Source organism: Papio anubis, unplaced genomic scaffold (genome assembly GCF_008728515.1).
Source record: "Papio anubis isolate 15944 unplaced genomic scaffold, Panubis1.0 scaffold174, whole genome shotgun sequence".
Taxonomy (NCBI): Eukaryota; Metazoa; Chordata; class Mammalia; order Primates; family Cercopithecidae; genus Papio; species Papio anubis.
The window spans coordinates 1,534-25,245 of NW_022161735.1; the positions used below are offsets into that span (position 1 = coordinate 1,534).

Here is a 23,712-nt window from a genome sequence, read left to right on the forward strand (position 1 = left end):
ATAACATCATCTTTCTGATTTCACTATTTTAAAACATTTATTCAAGGGTTTAGGATTTTTTTCTTTTTATAAATGTAATAAATATTCACTGTAAGAGTTTTAGAAAACAAAAAGGCACCAAGAAGAAATAAAAATTACAGAAAATTTCACTATCCAGTGGTTATCTCAATAACCACTAGGAACATTTTGGAATATGTCTTTCTCATCTTTTTATAATGTGTATCTACCCAGAAAAGTCACCTGGGATTATACTACACACAATCTTCATAATATGTTTTTTGCATTAACAGCATTGTGAATATTTTTCCTATATAATTACTTATTTTTCTACTACTAGCTTTAATTGCTGCATCATAGTACATTCTATGAATTCATTTAATTTGCTACTCATGAATACTAAATTAATTTTGTCTTATGATATAAATAATATACAAAAATGATCTCTATTGCTTAATCTTTGTACATATCCTAATTATTTCCTCAGAAGTAAAACTACTGGTTCAAAGGCATTTACATTTTTAAGACTTTTGATGCAAATCATCAAATTGCTCTTTAAAATGTTTGAATTTAAACTCTTTATCAGCAGTGTTCAAGAATAACTACTACTCTAAACCACATCTTATCTTTTTTCAATGTTTGAAATTTGGAGATGAAATATGGTGTCTAATTATAACTTGTGTGTCTTTGATTGCTAGTGAGGCTAAACTTTTTTATTTTTCAAATGTTTCTTGGTGCCTTGTCATGTTCTTTTGTGTGCTCAGGACATGGAATCTGTCCATCTACTTATTGGCCGGATAAACTTAGGAAAACTGCCTTATTTTTCTCACCTCCAGTGTTTTCTCCTATAAAAAAAAAAGGAATGATATGTTTACATACCCCCTAGGGCTGCTGTGAGGATAAAATGAGATAATGCAGACGGAGTACTGAAAATGCCTGGCACATAGTGAGCATGAAATAAATGGTAGCCATTTTTCTTTGCCTAATTTTTTACTAGATTATTTGTTTGTTTTTTCTATTTATAAGAATCCCTGTTTCTTTAGTGGCAACACCACTCCATATCACACAGAATAGTAATAATAGCTACCATTTATTGCCTAGGTGCTATAAGCCAGGTATTGAGACATTTGCATTGCATACGATATCTCATTAAATCCTCGGGAACATCTGATTCCTATTTCTTCATCAATCTAAATATCTAAATAGTCATCAAGCACTATTAGTTCACAAATTTGATCCAAACTGTTCCTTCCTCCTCCAGTGCCATTTAGAACATTACACGCTGCCCGGGACTAATGAGATGTCCTCTAAACTGAACTCTGTAATTCCAGATGGCTTTGCTGCTTTCCAATACCATTTTTGTTTCGTTTCGTTTTTGAGACGGAGTCTCGGAGTCTCGCTCTCTGTCGCCCAGGCTGGAGTGCAGTGGCCGGATCTCAGCTCATTGCAAGCTCCGCCTCTTGGGTTCCCACCATTCTCCTGCCTCAGCCTCCTGAGTAGCTGGGACTACAAGCGCCTGCCACCTCGCCTGGCTAATTTTTTGGGTTTTTTTTTTTTTTTTTTTTTTTTTTTTTTAGTAGAGACGGGATTTCACCGTATTAGCCAGGATGGTCTCAATCTCCTGACCTCGTGATCCGCCTGCCTCGGCCTCCCAAAGTGCTGGGATTACAGGCGTGAGCCACCGTGCCTGGCCTCCAATACCACTTTTAAAGACACAACTGCCAGAAAAATGATCATTTAGTAATTTCAGAATAGCAGAACCCATAATAATTTTTTTAAAGCTCAAAATATTTGATGGCTCCAGTGACCTCCTGGCCAGTATTCAAAGCCCCCCACAATCTGTCTCTGGTCTAACTTTTCAGCTGTGGGACCCCTACTTCCACTCTTTCCTTTCTCTGCAACCCTGCCTTTACACACACGTTCACACACCCTGCAAACACTTGGCTGTAAGCTCTCATTATACTACTCTTTCACCTGTGTCTTTTTTCACTTAACTCCACAAATCCCAAGCATCTGCTATGTTTCAGGCACTGTTCTCTCGGCATCTCTCTTTCTCTATGCAAATCTTATGGGTTATGTTTCTCCCTCCTACTAAATGATATACCATGGTGGGATTTTCCTTCTATAATCATTAATAATTATTTGTGTATTCAAAAGCTGTGTCATCACCTCTTTGCAGGTACTGTTAGTTCAAGGGCTCATGTTGGGGGAAAAGATTTAGTACTACAGGAGTGTGTGCAAGCAGGAGGTATGTTGAGAACACAGTGTCTTCTCACAGAGATTTTTATAGCCAAGCTGTATGAGAGAGGACGAGGAGACCAGAAAAGGAGGAATAAGTGATAGAGACATATTAACTTTTAAAACCAAGAAAGCTACCCTGTTTCTAAGTTATCTTCTTGGACACACCCATTTTCCTACAGGAAAGAAAGATGTAATGAGGGAGGAAAGAAAACTATGCTTTCCACATGTTATGTAGATGTTATTATTCCCACTTAAAAGATAAGGAAATCCAGGTTTGAGGTTGTGAAACAATCTGCCTAACGTCATACAGTGAGATGATGAAATAATGATGATTCCAACCCAGTCTTTTTGTCTCCAGCATCAATCTTATTTCCTATACACAGGCTGATGGCTAAAGAAAGAAAAAACTGAAACCTTGATTTGGACCGCTTCTATCCTTCACCTCCCAGCCAGGACCTCGCTCAACAGTTCTCACGAATGCCTTCTCAGAATCCCCATGCCAGGATCCCCAGGGGTCCTCTTCAAGCAGCTCGCTCTGACAAATGACTCAGGCACCAGAACAGGAGCTTTCAAAGTGAATATGCTGCATCATAATTTTCTCTGCCTCTCTTGTTTCACTTAAGCAAAGGGAGAGCTTTGCAAGCATGTGGATCCTTCTTGGCCATTACCCTTAGCAACAACATTAATCTTTGAACACTTCACCATCATTTACTTAAGAGCAATGACATGCCCAGAGATATTCCATGACTGATGGCAAAGTTACTAAACATCTAGATTTCCCGATGCATTTTTTTCTTCCTTTCACCCTGTCATTTCCATGTTAAGACAAAAAGTGTTGTTGTTCAGAGGCCTTCCCAGAAATAGCAAGCAGTTATTATTTAGGGAAGTTCAGGCAAGGATTAGAAGAAGTTGCCCTTTTCTGGCATCCTTTGTTGCGCCCTGCTCCTACAACCCCACTGTCCCATTCACTAGTTCCTGTCTCTCCTGCTCACTCTTTGACCATGATTCATTCTTCTTACTTAGTTTAGAGTGGGTCAGTTTTAGTAGAGTATTTTATAGTGTTTATCCTCCGCCGTTCCTTCTTTTTCATCTTTTTGCTGCCACATTCTTTTGGCAAACATTTGCTGAGGATCTACTGCGTGCCAGGCTCTGTGCCAGCAGCTGGGCTTCATAATTTCATTTCTGACAATCACAATAGCTTCCAAATGGATATCCCTGCCTTAAGTTTCTCCCCGAATCCATCTACTACATCCTGCTGCCAAACCAATCTGTCTAAACTCTACTTTGTAAACAGTACTCTCCACCCATCTGTCCATGGGATTAAGTCCCTACTTATTAGCTCTCTTGTATCTGTCCTACAGATGCCTTTTAGACTTTTACATTGTGAGGTCCAGGGTGTTCTATTTATTTACTCCCCGGCATGCCATGTGCATTTCCACCTCGGTGTCTCATAGCTCTCTAAATTTTCAAGTCCTACTCCATGTCCACTTAATAAATGTTTGGGGGCAAACTCCATCCCTGGGACAGCAGAGGATGTGGCCTAACTAATACGTTCTAGTTAAGGAGGAGAACCAACTTAACACTTCTACCTAAGAGGAGTCTGAATGTCCCAGCCTTAGGGATGAGAAGCAATACTAACCATGTGACCTTGCTAAATCCTGAAACAAGAATTCCCATCAAATCACTCTTCCATTCACTCAGTCATTCGATAAAATAGTTTTTGAGTATCACCTATATGCTAGGCATCGTGATGAGTGCTAGGGAACAACAGCGAGTAAGACAAACAGGTTCCTGCCCTGATAAAGATTTTAGCCTAGGAAAAAGGACACATTAAACATACAAACAAGTGCAATATGTGAGTAAATAAAATATTAGGTTGGTGCAAAAGTAATTGCAGTTTTTGCCATTAAAAGTAATGGCAAACTGTGATTGCTTTTGCACTAACCTATAATAGAAATGTGGAGTGTTAATGAAAAGAGAAATAAGTATTGTGATGCAGCAAGGTAGGATATGCTACTGGAGACAGGAGGTGCTATCAAAGAAGGTCTCTGAAGAAGAGGCATTTAAGCAGAAATCCAAATGGTGAAGTCAAGCATTCAAAGAGATACTACAGGCTCTTGAACAGCAAGTATACAGACTCACACACACAAACACACACACACACACACACACACACACACTCCCAAAGCCAATGCAGGTCAATAACCTCACTCCTCACAGGCTTTGGTCTTATGTGTAATTCTTTTGTTCAGTGGGGATGTGACAGCCAGCCCCATCTATCATAACCATAATAGCTTCTCTTTTGAGTACACAAACAGCTAAGCCTTTGGTTTGCGGATCTTTAAAATGATTTAAATTTCATCTATATAGTTTTTCTACTTTGCTGTGCTAACACGGTGATTTATTTCCAACTCAAATTTGCATAATATTTCTAGAATCCAACATAGCACCCTGGTGATACTCATCACTCTGTACATTGAAAATAATTGTTGGTTACTTTTTAGAGTTGGTATATACCAGCTCTTTAAAAAATCTGTAAGTTGCTTTCCATACCTCGTTGATTAACTGGATCTTTAGCTACGTAGGCAACATAGTCTGTAGTATCCTATAAAAAAGGGAAAATGACTGTATTTAAAATGGATGAACTGCACTGTTGAAAGAAACATATATTTCGGACATGATACTGAGGCAAGGACTTAAATACAAATGTTTTTATTTAAAGAGACAAGAAAAGCATTGTAAAAGGGAACATAAACAAATATACACTATATAGTTTAACAATTATGGAGTCCATATTCTCTGTCCATTGGGGAAAGAATCAGAAAATTAAAAACTTAGAGGCAGACTGTCATTAAGAATAAAATAGAAAGCAGATAGGGAATATGTTAGGACATATTCTTTAAAAATGGCTAGGGACTATGATGCTATCCTAGATTGAAAGTTGAAGTATCAGGGATTATGCAATCATAAAGGTGACATAAACTAAGATAGGGCATCATGATTTCCTGTTGTCCGAACATATACCACATATATCAGAAAGTAAGTTGACTGAAGAGACATGTTGGATTTTGTGGTTGTTAGCTTGCTTGTATGCAGTGCAAGTTAACTTAAGGGATGATAAAGTGAAAATACAATGAATTTATTTGATCAATATACAGAAAAAGAAAAATCATTTTTTAAAAAAAGAGAACCCCTGAAAAACTTAAGAAGTTCAAAAAGAGATGCACTGCTGACTTTGTAAAAACAAACAAACAAAATGCCACTTGGTAATCCCAGTTTTTATTGAAAACAATAAGCTGATGAATGATAAGGTTTTAATAATTAAAGATGCTTTTTGTTATCTAAGTTCTCAGGAAAAAAATACACACAATGCCATTTGCAGATCAGAAGTATGACTCTCTAGAGGGAAGATGCAATCAACTGGCAGGAAATAAAAGCCCATGTTTGTAATACCCTCAAGGACAATCACTTAATAACCCACAATGAATCACACAGGAAGCGGATCTCAGGGTCAGCATAACTCGTCTTGGGCAATTAAAAAAATAATAATAACACATACCTAAGTAAATTTCTCTTATGCAAAAAGGAAAAAGGTTTTAAATATCCGCTAAATAAATAACGCCATATCTATGGGCTTTGTTTTACGTGAATTTAGAAGGAAAAGCACAATTGCTGGGGACTTTGCCACTCTTATTCAAGTGACGAGGTGGTCTGATGCCAGTCATGCTGTCTGGTAGGTCCAATTATGGGAAAGAGGCTGTGAGACCTCTCCAGACCTCAGTTTCCTCATCTTCAAAACAGCCTCCAACGCTGGTATAGTTCTAAAATTCTACAGCTGTAAACATTTGGGAGAATTTACAGAATGCTAAAAGTAAAGCACAAATAGCAGGGGAAAATATGTTTAAACGTATTTAATTTTTGACACATTCACAATGCATTTTTTAAGTGGAGAAAGTATATATAGCCATAGAGACATTACCAACAAATGTTTTCAGGGCTGACGGATGGAAAACAAGTTAACTGTTTTTGCAAAGAGAGTAAAAATGAGGGCGAGCAAAGGCCAAGAGATGAGAAGACTATTCATTATTTTTGAAATTTTGGAGGAAATCTTGGAGAAAGATTACTATGTTGGACCACAGGGACTTTGAAGTCAGCTTCCTACTCTTGTATGTAGTTCGCCCTAAAGCTGTAAACTATCTCAGTTAGTATCCTAAAACAAATATGGGCATGTGTTAGCAATAGTGGTAGTAGTTACTTCTTGTGACAGTGTGCCAGGCACTGTGCTAACACTAACCACGCATCATTTCACGTAATTCCCACAACACTGTCAGGCAATAGGGATTATCCTCCATTTACACATGAGGACTCTGGAGTTTAGGGAATTTAAATAAATCAAGTCTACTTGACTCCAAAGCCTGGCAGTACATCACACTGCCTCCCCGACCTGATGATAAAACTTCATAGAGATGATTTCTAATGCCAGTGCTTAGGGTGGCTCCAGACTTCTATTTTACTAGACAGGTGCTTTAACCAACTAAGCCATGGCACTGCCGCCAGATTTCTATTTTAAATTTGAATCAACAGGCTTTCTCACCAGCTTCAGAGAGCACAGAGGTGCTCTCAATGCAGCAGGTACAAACCTTCCCCATAGTTGCCACAAATTATTTACTGTTTGTTTTTGATAGGAACGGTGCTTTGGTCAATTTAAAGAACTAAAGGCACGTGAAGAGAGTATGAAAAGATTTAAGATTCTGGAGAACAATAATAGAAATCATTCAGGGCATGCCTTGAGTAAATGAGTGTTTGCACACCAATCTAACATGATGACAACCCTGGAGAAATTTAGGGCAAACACCAATAATTATTTTTCATACTACATGTATAAACACTACTTTAAATCTCTTAAGAAAAGTATTTGAATTCCTTCATGGATGACTGAGCTAGGAAGACGAGAAAGTGCTGGTATTTTTCAGCCCAGATTCAGTTGACCCTCTCTGCCAGCCATCATCCTTGGTGTTGCTAATGAGGCCAGATTACAAGGCTGGATGGAAAAGAGTCCAGAGAGGCTCTTGGGTTCAAATAGCAGCTGCTAAGCACCTGACACCTTGTATGTCCCTTATTTGCTAATGGGAATTCACAATTAGGCATCTGTGGAATTTCTTGGGGAAAAGGTAGAACTCTTAATATTTGGTTTACTTTTAAAAATGGCAGCATCATAGAACTAATATATAATAGTTATTTGAAAATAACTACACCCCAGGCTAAAAGATGAGGAAGTAGTAATGCCTAAAGGGGAAACTGAATAACCATTAATTAGAAAACAAGAGTTTGAAATCCTATGAAGGCTGCTTTTCTTCCATGTGCTTCGTGAGCCAAGATCATGCCACTGCACTCCAGCCTGAGAGACAAGAGTGAGATTACGTCTCAAAAAAAAAAAAGCATGTCTTGGTTTGACATGCTTAAATACTTTGGGTCATTGGTAGCCAATGTGAAGACAAGTAATTATTGAAGTGTTTTTAAGAATTGGCTAATTTAAATAGCATTTACCTACATATTTTATACACAGGTAAGTTACACCAACACCCAAGTGGAAGAACCTGCTTAAATACTTTAGATGCCAGTAAATGAAGCAATGATTACAGAGTAACTTCAGAACTTTACTTCCTTTTGCGATATACAATTATTTCTCCCCCATTGAATATTTAGCAAAAAGTTTAAAACAAATTAAAACTACCATGATATCAGCTGCCAGATTTAGTTTTTAGCATCCTCATATTTTCTTGGGTTTCTAGGTTATCATCCTATCATTGATGACTCTACATTTTATTCCTCAATTAGAAGTGAAAAGTAAATGTGGTGGATAGAAAACAATCAATTGCTAAACTGAATTTTATTGGTTCGTTCCTGAAGGATATAATTTTTTTAAAAGAAATGCTTTGCAGAAAAGAAGGTAATACATTCTAAGAACAAGGTCTGTGTATGTTCCCCTGTTTTCTTGACATTACTGATGTTTAACCATTATGAAAGTCATACTCTGTCCTCTTCTAACCTTTCATCAAAACATATGGAAGGTTAGAAGAGGAAAGAGTACAATAAAAAGACCGATAATGTCACAGAGTGGCAAAAGTATTCTTCTACTCCCTCAGTTTAAACAGATTTGCTTCTTGCTCAGTTGCAGGCTCCCTAGCTTCAAAGCCCCTCTCCTTTTGCTCTGGTCCAGAAATGGTGCAGTAGGGAGTCAAGGAATGACACTCCATTCTGCAAAGTAGGCTTGGAGAAATCCTGTACAATTTCCAGGAAATGAGTACCACATGACCTCTTCTTAGCAGAGAAGAACTACAAGTTCTCTCTCCCCAGCTCAGCATTTCCTCCATGAGCTCCTGCAAACCTGGTTGCTCATTCCAGATTAGACTTAATTGACTTGGTTGATATACCAAGTGCAGTTGATTAGTAAAGTGTGCCAGAAACTCTGTGTTGAGAAGAAATTCTAAGGCAGGATTGAGCAACACATGTGTGACATACTTGCTTTTCATGACCTAGACATTATCAACAAGAAGCTTATTAGATGATAACTCCATGGCTAATAACATAATGGAGCACTACTAGTTTCATCTACTAATCCAAACATTTTAAAATTTAATGATAGGAAATATTTTGCCCAAGGCAAATTTTTTATTATCTGCTACATGTAGCTATTCACAGACTGTAATAGTATGTTAGGAAAAGACATGTAGTGGCTAATATGGTTTATGTAAAAGTTATTTCTTTTTATCATCCAGCCCCAAACATCAAGAAGTTATTTTAACTCATAAAAAGAACTTTTGTGAATCCATACTTACAGGATCTCCTCCAGAGGCAAACGAAATAGACTGCATATGATGATTTGCAATAATCTGAAAAACATAAATATGTATGCTAATATGAAGTAATCATTATTTCTAGTTATATACAGTGTAACAGTAATAGACATACATTTGTTTGTTTTGTTTTTACCTGATCAGCATCCCTTTGGAAACCACCCCACCTACGCTGTATAATAATCTCATTTAAACCATGAGATTCTGGTGATTTTGTGATGCCCATCTCACTGCCCTTGCCTACCCAGGTGGAACATTATCTAGGGCTAGCCAATCAGAAAATACCATCTCTCTGGATACAGCAGAGCCAATCAATGTCTTTTGAGAAGAATTGAAATGAATAATAGGAGAGAAAGCATCTCTCTCTGCCATTAAAAACTATGTAAGCCCAAAGCTTCTGGGGGCCATATTACGCTGCCATGTGAGAAAAGTCTGCTGGAATATGAAGTTTTTCTTCTGATGAAAATCAGAACTGAGAACTAAAAATAGGAAAAAAGTCTGCTGGTAACATTTGTTCCATCACTTTAACCAATATATTTCACCTGTCCCTTTATATTTTTGTTTATTTTTGCAAAAGTTAGTTTGAATTTGATTTCAGTCATTCACTACTAAATGTATCCTGAGTAAGGCACTAACATTAAGACTTCTAATATGAATAAGAATCGCCAAGTAAACTGCATTAATCAGCTAAGAAGACTGTCCTTTATTTGAGAGTCTAGGATTGCTTGTTTGGAAACCACAGTATAATGACCATTTGCAGAGCCATATTTGTCATGCTATTTTGAAGGTTCATTAAAACACCAACTATGCAACTATTGACTAATCCTGTTTTCAGAATTGTGTGACAGAATCTACCAAAGCTGATTATATGAGATGACCAAGCAATTCTATTCCTAGATGTATATCCAACACGATTGTGTAAATATGTGCAACAAAAAATATTCTCAAAGAAGATAATAACTGCCCTGTTCATAAAGCCCTAAATTGGAAACAATCCCAACGATGACTATTGTAATATTCAAATGGTGGCATACTATATAGCAACAACATGTTTGTTGAGCAAAAGAAGCCTAATACAAAGAATATATACTGCATGGCTTAATTTATATGAAGTTCAAAACTAGGCAAAATTATGGTATTTGAAATCAGAATAGTGGTTATTTCTGGAGCACAGGAAGAAAGGGCAAACGGTTTTCTGGGATGCTGGAGTTTCTTGATCAGAGTATTGGTTATAAAACTGTTCATTTTGTGATAATTATTATGGACTTATTATCTGTGTACTTGTCTACATTTATATTTCAGTAAAAACAAAGTCAATATACAAAGATCAATGTCATTCCCATATATCAACAATAGTTGGCCGGGCGCGGTGGCTCACGCCTGTAATCCCAGCACTTTGGGAGGCCGAGGCGGGCAGATCACGAGGTCAGGAGATCGAGACCATCCTGGCTAACATGGTGAAACCCTGTCTCTACTAAAAATACAAAAAATTAGCCGGGCATGGTGGTGGGCACCTGTAGTCCCAGCTACTTGGGAGGCTGAAGGAGGAGAATGGTGTGAACCTGGGAGGTGGAGCTTGCAGTGAGCCAAGATCGTACCACAGCACTCCAGCCTGGGCAACAGAGTGAGACTGTCTCAAAAAACAAACAAACAAACAAAAGCCAATTAGACACTGTATTTGGGGGAGAAAGGTACACTTTGTAAGAGTACTTTAGTATAAAACTAATCAGAATCATGTAATGCTTTTTGGAAAACTTCATTGAAGAGTATAAATAAGACCTGAACAAATAGAAAGATATACATCACTTTCACAGATGAGAAGACGGTATGACAAAGGTGTCAATCCTACCCCAGATTAATTTATAAATTCCATGCAATCCCAATAAAAATGCTTCTAAAATTCACATGGAAGAATAAATGTGCAAGAGAGCTAAAGCAAATTTTAAAAGAACAAATGCATAAGAATTCCTTTATCAGATAAGAAATATTATAATATCATATTCAAGATGCCCCTAAATTCATATGAAAGAATAAATGAGCAAGAAGAGTTAGGGCAATTTTTTAAAGAACAAAGACAAAATATTCCTGATCAAACAGCAAGATATGAAAGTGTAGAAATTTCACAAGAATTCAAAGTCTAAAAATAGACTCATGTATTTAAGAACTTTTAGTCTATGATAAATGTGACACCAAGCAGCAGTCAGCCAGAAATTATGTGTCCATGGTGAGGAGAACTAGAGCAGAGGCTCCCAACTCCCCTGGCCACAGACCAGTACCAGTCCGTGGCCTGTTAGGAACCGGGCTGCACAGCAGGGGTGGGCAGTGGGCGAGCGACAGAAGCTTCATGTGTATTTACTGCTGCTTCCTGTTGCTCACATTACTGTCTGAGTTCTGCCTCCTGTCAGATCAACGGTGACGAACGGTGACGTCAGATTCTCATAGGAGAATGAACCCTTTTGTGAACTACGCATATGAGGGATCTACGTTGCATGCTCCTTATGAGAATCTAATGCTTGATGATCTCAGGTAGAGCTCAGGTGGTGATGCCAGCGCTGGGGAGTGGCTGCAAATACAGATTAACAATAGCAGAGAGGTTTGACTGCACAGAGACCATAATAAATCAATTGCTTGCAGACTCATATCAAAACCCTATCAGTAAGTAGCAAGTGACACTTAAGCTGCATCTGGTGGCAGGCTACATAGTGGCAAGTGAGTTGATGTACTTCAGTTTGTACAGCTGCAGCTGATGGCAGGTTTTAAGTCAGAATCTGACGATTTTAGTTTGTGCCTGGCCCGCCCATTATCTTATTTACCACTTCCAGCCATGTCTCTTTCCTGCACCGTGCACTTTCTCAGTCACAGTTTTGGTAAGCCCATTAGCTAACCCTAGCCAAAATGAGTAAAAAACAAACTTCGCTGGAGAGTTTCTTTGAAAAGGGAGAAAGATCCACGATGAGACTGCAGAAGACTTTAAGGCTGCCAACAAAAAGAAAGCTGCATTTAAAAGAAAATACCAAGAGTCCTACTTAAAATGCCAGTTCATTACAACAGGTGATTCACATTCTCCAAGCTCACTTTGTATAATATGTAGCAAGTGGCTGTGTAACAAACCCATGAAGCCTTCTAAACTGCTTTGTCACATGGAGACCAAGCACCCTGCATTAATACTAAGCCTTTGGAGTTTTTCAAAAGAAAACAATGTGAACATAAAGAATAGAAGCAATTATTGAAGGCTACCACTTCATCAAATGTATCTGCACTGGGAGCATCATTCTTAGTGCCTAACCACTTTGCTAAAGCTAAGAAGCCCTTTACTATTGGTGAAGAGTTGATCCTGCCTGCTACTAAGGACATTTGTCATGAACTTTTAGGAGAGGCTGCAGTTCAAAAGGTGGCATGTGTTCCTCTTTTGGGTAGCACCACAACTAGATGAATAGATTAAATATCAGAGGATAATGAGGTACAATTGTTAGAAAGGATTAATGAGTCACCATGGTACACAATCCAGGTTGATGAGTCTACTGATGCTGACAACAAAGCAACAATGCTTTTTTGAGTATGATATATTTTTCAGGAGGATGTGAATGAGGATACATTATATGCACTTTTGTTGCCAACCAGCACCACAGCTGCAGAACTATTCAAGTCTTTGAATGATTACATATCAGGAAAATGGAATCAGTCATTTTGCATCGGTATACGCATGGGTGAATCAGTTGCCATGACTGGATGGCATTTTGGTTTCACTAATCAGGTCAAAGAGGTCGCTTCTGAATGTGAGTCTATGCACCGTGTCATCCATACAGAAATGATGGCTAGTTGGAAAATGTCACCTGAAGTTAACAACATTTTGCAGTATGTGATTAAAATTATCAACCATATTATACATGACCTTCACTCACATCTGTTTGCACAGCTCTGTGAGGAGATGGACGCAGAGCACACATGTCTTCTCTTATACACAGAAGTGAGATGGCTTTCTAAAGGTAGATCACCGGCCAGAGTTTTCGAGTTAAGAGAGCTGCTGCAGAGATTTCTTTTTAGAAAAACAGTCACCATTGGCGGCACATTTCAGTGACACAGAATGGGTCACAAAACTTGCTTACTTGTGTGACGTATTCAACCTGCTCAATGAACTCTGTCACTTCAGGGAAGAACAACAACTGTGTTCAAGTTGGCAGATAAAGTGGCTGCTTTCAAAGCTAAACTGGAATCGTGGGGGTGACAAATGAACACTGGGATTTCTGACATTTCAAACATTAGCAGAGATTTTGAAAGAGACTGAGCCAGGGTCTTCTTTCTCCCAGCTGGTGCATGATCACCTATCTCAGCTTTCCAGAGATTTTGAGCATTACTTCCTGTATTAGTCAGGGTTCTCTAGAAGGACAGAACTAATGGAATATATATATACACATATATACATATGCACACATATATATACACATATATATATGTAAAGGGGAGTTCATTAAGTATTGACTCACACTATCACAAGGTCCCACAATAGGCCATCTGCAGGCTGAGGAGCGAGGAGAGCCAGTCCAAGTTCTAAAACTGAAGAACTTGGAGTCCGATGTTCGAGGGCAGGAAGCATCCAGTACAGGAGAAAGATTTAGGCTGGGAGGCTAGGCCAGTCTCTTTTCACATTTTTCTGCCTGCTTATATTCTAGCCAAGCTGGCAGCTGATTAGATTGTGCCCACCCAGATTAAGGGTGGGTCTGCCTTTCCCAGTCCACTGACTCAAATGTTAATCTCCTTTGGCAACACCCTCATACACACACCAAGGATAAATAATTGTATCCTCCAATCCAATCAAGTTGACACTCAGTATTAACCATCACACTTCCCATCCACAAAAGACAGAATGGATCTGTGACCCATTTGTGAATAAGCCAGGTGAATCCACTTTGTCCATGCTAGAAGAGGATCAACTGCTTGATATTGCAAATGGCGGTGGCCTTAAAAGTATGTTTGAGACAACTTCAAATCTCCATACGTTCTCGATTAAAGTCAAGGCGGAATATCCTGAGATTGCCACAAAAGTACTGAAAAGTCTCCTTTCATTTTCAACATCCTATCTTTGTGAGGCAGGATTTTCCGCAGTAACAGCAACCAAAATGAGATTACAGAATCCACTGGACATAAGGAACACACCTTGGATGTCACTGTGTCTCATCACCGTCTAGTTGCAGGACTGTCTAGTTGCAGGAAAACAAGCTCAGGGCTCCCACTGATTCTACATTATGGTGAGTTGTATAATTCTACGTAACTACAATGTTATAATAATAGAAATAAAGTGCAGAATAAATGAAACGTGCTTGAATCCTTAAGTATACACAGTCATATAATTCATAGAAGTATATACAACTTAAAAGCAGAGGCTTTTAAGTTGAAGACAGGTAAAACATGTTTTTAAAAAACACACAAAATAGTATTTTGCTATGAATACATAAAGATACATGTAAATGCAAATAAAAAGAATTTAAAGAGTACACGCCGCATTGGTAATAGTGGAAAAATACCTACTCGGAGAAAAGAAATGGGACCAAGTATTTCTTCGCTATAACTAAAAAAAGAAAAAGAAAAAAAGGACAATATATATGTCGTTTGTGAATTTAACTTTTTAAATGACAACACTAAAAGGACAGAATGGATTAGTTAATATGCTGATCTGTGGTTATGGATGTTGTCTGGTTTGGAAACGTGGATTTAGAAGTCATCAGCACATAGATAAATTGCCCTGGGGAGGAGGAAGAAGGGAGGGGAGGCACATTAATGTTAGGAGGGCCATGTAAAGTTATTTTCCAGTTTGCTGCATCACAAGCAGCAGTAGGGTTAAGTAACACAGAAACTGTTACGCCTCTTGCCTACAAGGTCCCTAGATACCAAGTTCGAATCGACGGAAACGTAGCTCAAAAAGCGACGCCCACACCCCGGGAAAAACATTGAGCTACGCCAACCACAGTGGCGCGCCAAGCAGGAGGCGGTACCTGAGGACCACGCCTGCGCGCGGGGTTACGCAAGCGCGCAGCCTTTGCGCACGCGCACAAACGCACGGCCGCGCAGCATCTATCTTGCTGGAAGCTTTTTGCCAGAGGTTGAGCGGTTTGCATAATGTCGGAAATGGCCGAGTTGTCAGAGCTGTATGAAGAGAGCAGTGACCTGCAAATGGATGTGATGCCTGGCGAGGGTGACCTACCGCAGATGGAGGTAGGCAGCGGGAGCCGGGAGCTATCCCTGCGTCCCTCCCGCAGCGGGGCCCCGCCACAGCTCGAGGAGGAAGGCCCAATGGAGGAGGAGGAGGCCCAGCCAATGGCGGCGCCAGAGGGGAAACGGAGCCTTGCTAACGGGCCCAACGCTGGGGAGCAGCCAGGCCAGGTGGCGGGCGCAGACTTCGAGAGCGAGGACGAGGGCGAGGAATTTGATGACTGGGAGGACGACTACGACTATCCCGAAGAGGAGCAGCTTAGTGGTGCCGGCTACAGAGTAGCAGCAGCTCTTGAAGAAGCCGACAAGATGTTTCTGAGAACAAGAGAAGCAGCCCTGGATGGCGGGTTTCAGATGCATTATGAGAAGACCCCGTTTGATCAGTTAGCTTTTATCGAAGAGCTTTTTTCACTGATGGTTGTCAATCGTCTGACCGAAGAACTCGGCTGTGATGAGATTATTGATAGAGAGTAGTTACATGCTGTTAAAAGAGGAGGAAACTACTTGAGGAGGGACCCAACTTTCCGCTATCTTTTGGGTTCATTCCAAATAGTTTTGTGCCATTGAAAAACTTGACCTTCAAAAAAATTTGTTTTTCAGAATAGAAGACAATAGGACAGTGACTGCACAGTTGTGAAAAAGGAGGAGAATCATTAAAGAAAAAGGAAAAAAGATTTTAAGACTGTTGAAATCTGTTATCAAGAATGTCCTAAAACACCTATGGCTTTGACTTTGTTATTGATCCAGATTATTTTCCTTGCATTGGGGAAAATATCTTTCGTATTTGTTTGCTGTAAAGATGGTTTTGCAAGAATAAGTCATGACCAAGACAAACTGCCAATACAAGAGCCCACTGATATTAATTATATAATGAGAAAAAATGTATCCAACTAGGACACATATCTTTTGAGTTATTTGGACTGAAAGTTTAAGAAAACTTGGGAAATTCTATTTTGTGATCTAGTCAAGCCATAGTTATCAAAGGCTAAATTTTCAGTGTAAGATAAATGAAGTATTCTTCATTATTCCAAAAGGATGAGTAAACTCAAAGATGTATCACGTGTGCTCTGTATCTTAAGATGTGTTTCCAAGAGCGTCTGAAATTTTGTTTGTACATGTATCTTGATCATTTATAAAGCCACTGTGATCTATAAATCAAGAAAATTCATTGTCATAACCATTTTTAAAAGTCAAAAATTAAGACATCTTTAATTAAAAACTTTCAAATCTAGACACTAAATGTGTGTGAATGTACAATGAAACCATTGCTCACGCTGTTATATACTAGAGAAATTTTGTTTTGCTTGCTGTTTTAATTTGACAGGTGAAATACTTTAGTTGAACTTCATATTGTAAGAACTGTTAATAAAAAGTTGTCAAGTAAAAAGCCCTATATCTAAAAAGACTTTATGAACAGTTATTCTATCAACTTTTAAAGGTTTTAAACCTACCCAGAAATTACTTTGGTATCTGAAGTTTCCCTCTGTCTCCTCCTCTAATTAAGCTTGTTATTTGTTATGCACCAGCATTGGAGATAATAAAATTTCTTGTTCTGTGTATTTTGTTTGGCTAATAATATTGCATACATACTTTATACTAGTTTTTATTGTATGTGTTAACCAGTATTAAGGGAAAATAATCCAGCTTCAGCTATCTAATTCACAAATTAATTTCTGGAAATTAAACTTTGTAAATTAAGTTTTTGCCCTACAAGAATTTGCTGGTCTAGGAAAACCTGCCCTATCAATGAGTATGTTGCCATGGTTACCTTACTAAGATGCTGAGGTTCTAGGAGAGTAATGATTACATCAGAAGGCTATGTTCAGCAAAATGAGTGTATCAGCAGGTTTTATCATGATCAGTAAAAAGGTTCCAGATGCTTCTGCTCCATTATAGCAGTAAAGAACGAATATCCAATGCAACAGGACAATTCAGAGCCTTATTTATTTTATGGTCATCCTGCCTTTTGGGAGAGAGATCTGTAAAAGATAGGACTGTGACAAGGATGATCAGAATTGTTCAGACACTAGCTGGGTTGGGAGGGAGAGATGGTGGAAGTAAAGTGTTGGTTCTTAGACTTCTTAATCCTACCACTTCCACTGCTATCTCAATTAGCCTGTAGCTACGGTCAGATGAGTGTGGATAGATAATTAATTTCATGCGTGATGTAAATTAGTTTGGATGGGGGTATGCTAGTGCACAATAAACTGGCTGGTTGTATTTACCTCCAGATGTTTATCTTTACTAGGAAAGGTAAACTCTTGGGAAAAAAAAATCTGACGTCCACAAACTAGAAGGTTGTGATTCTGTTTCTCTCTGGGACTAAGTAGGGCACAAGAGTTGGGGGTGGGAAACACTCCCTGTTACATCTGAAGGCCCATCTTAGGGAGAAAAACCTGGGCTCTGCAATTGGCTCGGTTGTTTTTCAGTCTTAAAAATAGGCAGTAAGCTGAGAGACAATGAAAATTGTAAATACTTATTTGTATTTATTGAGGATAGAAAATTAACATTTTAACACCCCTTTTAGGGGTGTAAAATCATTTGTATTTCCTTTACATGCAGTTACCACAGACAAACCAGACTACTTGGTTAAAATTTGGGTTCTACTATTTGTTAGCTCAGTAACTGGGAAATTAATCTCTCGGGCTTGGGTCCTGAACTGAAAATAGGGACAATTGGATGTACCTTACAAATTGTGAGGACTAAATGAAGATGTGTGTGAGAGTGTGTGTGTGTTTGTGTGTGTGTGTGTGTGTGTGTGTATCTTCATTTAAGGGAACTAGAGAAAGGAGTTCTGGGGAAATTCTAACTGATTTTGCAAGATAGGGGATTTAAAGAAGCTTTTGAGTACACAGTGTGATTAGGGAGAGTTTTGCAAATTTATCCATATGTATTACAAATGTTCGCTTAGATCAGATATCCCATGTTGGCTATCTTCAGGCCACAGATCTATTTTGTTTGGTTCATGCTTATAATTTTAAGAGACCAACATCTCAGTACAGAGATAGCAGCTAAAAATCTAGATTCTTACCTTTTTATTATTATTTTTTTAAAGTAAAAGATCTGGGAGCCTTTGACCTATAGACCTATGTAGCCAAAAACCAAACAGACAAAAAAGCAAACAAACAAACAAAAACATCTGATTCACCTTTAGACAAGGAAGGTGTTCTGTTTGCCAAGTGTCAGTGTTATCTCCCCAACATAGAGGCCAGGTAGCACTTGATATTTATCATTGGGCTTGCACCATTGTTTTTTCTTGTGTTTGCACAGCTTGCGTTACCTACTTGGCCTCTAAATATCTCAAGTTGCCTCTCCTTGTAGAGACTAAAGGATGTCTCAGTTTTTGCCTGTTTTACCTTAACTCTATTACCCTTCTGAATTCAGTATCTGTTAGAGTTGTAGAAATCAGTAAAGAATTAGTGGGAGTGTGAGCTACTGAGACTGACGTTTTTGCTTGAGGCCCTAAAATACTATATTAAAGTATGTCAATAAAGTCTGTCGCTTGAATTTTGAAACAAGGAAATACCTATAACTTACCCTTGCAAAAGTGTATTTTCCCATCCTGAAATATGGTAATATTTAAAAATTGCAAGCATTACATGTTTAATATTTTCTGCCTCTGGAGGTTTGTAAAATATTTTCTGGGAACGAATGGTTATATTCTTGATGTTCTCAGTGACCAAAGATAAATGTGAACTATCTGTTCCATAAATGCTATCATCTATGAATATATCCATAAACTTGAACCTTTGTTTTTAGTCCAAAGTATATCTTAGAAATTAAGTGGGGATGGGGAAAGCATTAATATTTCTTTGTATTTATTTTAGAACTTCCAGTGGTAGCGTTAAGGATTTAATTAATCCTTTTCTTGTGCTGTATCCACAAAGTCTCTAATCTTCGCTGTGTTCATTTCTTAAACATTTTAGTTGCCTTTCTCACAAGACATAAAGCTTCTTGAGTTGAGGCCTCTACAGTGGCACATCTCTCCCACCTTCCAGCCATTTCCCCTAGGCCTGCAGAAAAGCTCAAAATAGTTACTAAAAATCAGCCCTCAGGTCTGAGATAAATGAGATCTTAACTTTGGTCCCCACTCCAGCAGTGGGCTGAATACAACCCCGTTCCATGGCACCAGTGCAGAAAAGATGTGGATTACTTTAAAAGGCACATCATATTACTACAGTTACTGGTAATGAAAATCACCCATTTTCCTCACCTCTGTTTTGCCTGAAAGGTTATGGATGGGTAGTAATACTTTGCCCTAAAGAAGGGTACTGAAGGGGAAAGAGAGACTGAGAATAAACTCTGCCCCACCACATACACCACAATCCCATTCTTCATAAATTCCTCATTCATTTCAGGAACCCCACAGAAAGGGTCATCTTAAAAAATGATCATTAGATTCTACCCAAAAGGCTGTCATTATGATGGCTTCAGCTTTGCCCACTCTTCCTCCCTTACAAAACTCCGAGATAATCTGAGGGCTCCTCTACTTAGTGAGATTTCATAACTAAAAGCATTGAACTTTCGTAGTACCATCCGTGTGAATGAAAACTAAAAATAAATTTTGCATCTACATATGTACTGAAGTCGAAATGTCAGAATGACTGAATGAATGTTTTACCACTCATATGTGTCATGTCTTCCAAGCACAGCCCAAAATGTTATGCTCTCTTTACACCAATAGCATCACCACTCTTGGAAGATCAACCAGGACCCAACTAGACAAGAATTTACTTGTAACTGTTTCATGTTAGCACTTTTCCTCTAAGGTGTTGTATACTACTGCTTAAACAGTGTATTTTATTCTGTTTTTTAATTTAGAAAATAAAATAGCCCTCAAAACCTGTACTTATATGTTACTGATAATTTTATAATCTTATAATATGTTCTTCCTATTAAGTACTGAGTATATGAAAAGGTCTCTGAGAATATTTGAGTAAATAATAATAATAGGTATTATGTGACTGGCACACACTATATAATTTACATCTATTATCTCATTGAATCCTCTAAACAGACCTATGAGACACTTAAAATCCATCCTCTCAGAAACCTTATAAATAAGTACCATAATCCTCATTTCACTGATGAAGAAAACTGAAGCCCAGAGTAGTAGAGTCACTTGCTAGTAAGTGGCAAAGCCAGCATTTCAACCCATATGTAACCTCAGAGCTTGTAGCATGTTATTATTATTAAGTACACATTAAACCTTGATCAACAGCACTCCACACAATAAAACCTTAACTGTAAAGAAACTTGGATCACAACATATTAGACAAAGAGGAAAATCAGATCCTAACACACATACATAACCTGATAGAAGGAATTTAGTTTAAAAAATTAAAAGCAAGCCAAACAAAATGTCCTTGTTAAGGTACATATTTAGCCCAATGCCTACGTAAATTCTACATTTGCTTCAGCAATGCTGTTCTTTGAGAAATGAGGTTCACAATGAAAACTCAGGCACACCACAGTATCATAAATTATTAAGGAAGAAAGCATTATCTTTTATACAATACCATTTTAGAAAGCTTCTCAACTACAAGAATTGGAAGAAAATATTTTCTGCTTAAATTTCAGTTTGCTAGAACACTAACCCTAACATCACCTTTCCCGTTTGTCCCTCATCTGCACCCTGGCCCAACACACAGTCTGTCAGTTGTGATAATGGAATTGCTATCCATTTGGGGAGGGTTGGTGGAGACATCAATGATCAATTTAAGGATATGAGTTGCTAAATGATATTTTCTATGTTCTTTGCACCTTAGTTCTTCATTCAAAGCCAATTAGGTAGGGGCACGTATGTAGGTGGTTACACGCCCCAGTGATGGGTTGGTAATGCTGTTGTTCTAATGATTGTTACGCATAAATCTTCAGCAGATTTTTCCCTTGTGCTGTCTTAAGTTGTAGACATACTCTGTCTAAAACTTTATTCTTTTCATTATCCCCAGGCTTCTCTGGAAAAATAGATATGTTAAACTATAAATGACATTTGTGATCTTACCTGTTGGTTGTCAAGATTCATCAGTGTGAGACTGCATGTTGAGATGGTCAGTTTTATATTCATTCCTGAAAACTGAAGATTACTTTTGCCAAGAACTGTTGATAGGAACTTAACTGGAGGCTTTAAAAATTAAAGAAGAAAAACAAAACACTGTCAGGAATTTTGTCACAGAATGAATGTTAATGTTTTTTAAATGTTAAAAATGAGTCAAAGTCCAAACTCTTCCTTTCTATTTTACCTTATATAAATCAAATGAAAGGGAATGATTTTTATTAAATAAACATGTTTTTAAAATTAGAATGCAGCAAATTCTTTATTAAGTAGTGAAATTTAGGCCCTCAGAACTTTCTCCTAGTTTCTCTCCTCCCCAGGTGCTGGGAGTGGACTCCTGCTTGAATGTAAACAAATTCCTGTGAGAGTTTAGACCAGCTGAACTCTTGCGTCCTTTTCAATACTGCAAATCTAAAAGAAGAAAAATTTGACAATCCACTGAATCTAACGCCACAGAAGGCATTGATGAACTCTCCAATTACACAACTGCTTCCTTCTCTGAAGCCATCCCTGTTCCTCCCTCATCTTTCCCTTGCCAGAGTTAAAAAGTCCTCTCTACTAGTCTAATTGTTACCTTCAGATAATCATGATGCCTGAAATTCTAACATTGGGCATTCTTTTAGGTTAAATTGTTGTTTTCAGAAGGTCCTAATTGTTAAAATGAACAAATATTACTAGGAAGGCGTTAGCCCCTTCCACATTAACTCATTAATAAAGATGATTTACCAGAAATTACTAATAGAGATTTAGAAGAAGATCCTGAGGAAAGGGACATGTTTTTTTGTTTGTTTTGTTTGTTTGTTTGTTTTTTGAGACGGATTCTCATTCCGTCGCCCAGGCTGGAGTGCAGTGGCGCGATCTGGAAAGGGACATGCTTTGATAGAAGTCAAAATTCTGGACCAGGCATTTCTCAAGAAGAGGAGGTGTGGGGGTTTGGTGAAGAATCATGAGAGTAGGGGGTACCCAGGAATTATAAAGAAAAGCACTGGGGTCATATGTCCACAAAGGCATACCAACAGGGGGGCGAGAGGGTGGGCTGGTAGATTTCCTCAGGCAGAAATGCCACTTACTAACTGATGACCTTGGACAAATCACCTTTCTAAGCCTCAATTTCCTTTTATATAAAAAGTGGGGGAAAAAAAACAGTAGCCACATCATAAGGGCTGTTGTGAAGATTAAATAATAACTGGAGAACATTTAGCACAGTATTTGGCTAGGTACATGAGAGCTATTATTATTATTATTATTATTACTTATTTTTGCCCTTCCCAACATTAAAAATTCTAAGAAATAATTTGAGAGATTTAAATGCTTTGATGGATGCTTGGATTAAGTCCTGAAATCCTCTGCTGGAAAGTGGACCAGTTGATGGAAATCAGTGATTCCTCAGCATATGAATCAATACTTTGAGGCAATCAGTGAAAACACAATTTGTTTCTGTCCTAGTTTTGCTCTCATTTGATTCATTCTGGAGCCATACCAAACTGTTAAACACACACTGTTGAAATTTTTTCTTTTTTTTTTTTTTGAGACGGAGTCTCACTCTGTCGCCCAGGCTGGAGTGCAGTGGCCGGATCTCAGCTCACTGCAAACTCCGCCTCCCGGGTTTACGCCATTCTCCTGCCTCAGCCTCCCGAGTAGCTGGGACTACAGGCGCCCACCACCTCTCCCGGCTAGTTTTTTTTTCGTATTTTTTAGTAGAGACGGGGTTTCACCGTGTTAGCCAGGATGGTCTCAATCTCCTGACCTCGTGATCTGCCCGTCTCGGCCTCCCAAAGTGCTGGGATTACAGGCTTGAGCCACCGCGCCCGGCCGCACTGTTGAAATTTAATGTACAGTTTTATTTTTAATTCCAAGCTCATTCTAAAATGTAGTGCAAACAATGTGAGGAAGGAGCCCTAAACCTCACAGCTATCACCACATCATAAAGCTGACTCTTGGTCTACTTTCTTTGCTTCTTACACGGCTCTGGGCAAAGCGAGAGATTTTGTGTTCCCCGCAGTGATTTTATTAACAGCAAGTTGTTCATTTGCTTCTCTAGAGTTTCTTTTCCATGCTAGTTTAAAAAATATTATTAAGCGGCCAATGCGGTGGCTCACGCCTGTAATCCCAGCACTTTGGGAGGCCGAGGTGAGCAGTTCACAAAGTCAGGAATTCGAGACCAGCCTGACCAACATGGTGAAACCCGTCTCTACTAAAAACACAAAAATAAGCCAGGCGTGGCGGCGCGTGCCTGTAATCCCAGCTACTCAGGAGGCTGAGGTAGGAGAATCACTTGAACTTGGGAGGCGGAGGTCACAGTGAGCCTAGATCATACCACTGCACTCCAGCCTGGGCAATAGAGCAAGACTCTGT

General features: G+C 38.6%; 2 protein-coding genes across 2 annotated transcripts in view; one reads left to right on the forward strand and one right to left on the reverse strand.

Annotated features, from left to right (window-relative positions):
• Window positions 1–4,150: 4,150 nt before the first annotated feature.
• LOC116272720 (SHC-transforming protein 4-like) overlaps window positions 4,151–23,712 on the reverse strand; it is a 100,200-nt gene continuing 80,638 nt past the window's right edge. The window contains exons 4-6 of the mRNA XM_031661492.1: window positions 21,307–21,426; window positions 9,078–9,131; window positions 4,151–4,843 (exon numbers count right to left, since the gene is read on the reverse strand). Coding sequence (XP_031517352.1) covers window positions 4,763–4,843; window positions 9,078–9,131; window positions 21,307–21,426 — 255 coding nt within the window. The 3' untranslated portion in view covers window positions 4,151–4,762. The remainder of the gene's footprint in view (window positions 4,844–9,077; window positions 9,132–21,306; window positions 21,427–23,712) is intronic.
• On the forward strand, window positions 14,248–16,861 carry LOC101015003 (EP300-interacting inhibitor of differentiation 1). The gene has a single exon (XM_003900904.4). The coding sequence runs from the start codon at window positions 15,210–15,212 to the stop codon at window positions 15,774–15,776; it is 567 nt and encodes a 188-aa protein (XP_003900953.1). The 5' UTR covers window positions 14,248–15,209; the 3' UTR covers window positions 15,777–16,861.

What these genes read in the sequence shown, in the direction of transcription:
- LOC101015003 (XM_003900904.4), top strand. Translation starts at nt 15,210, where the DNA reads ATGTCGGAAATGGCCGAGTTGTCAGAGCTGTATGAAGAGAGCAGTGAC.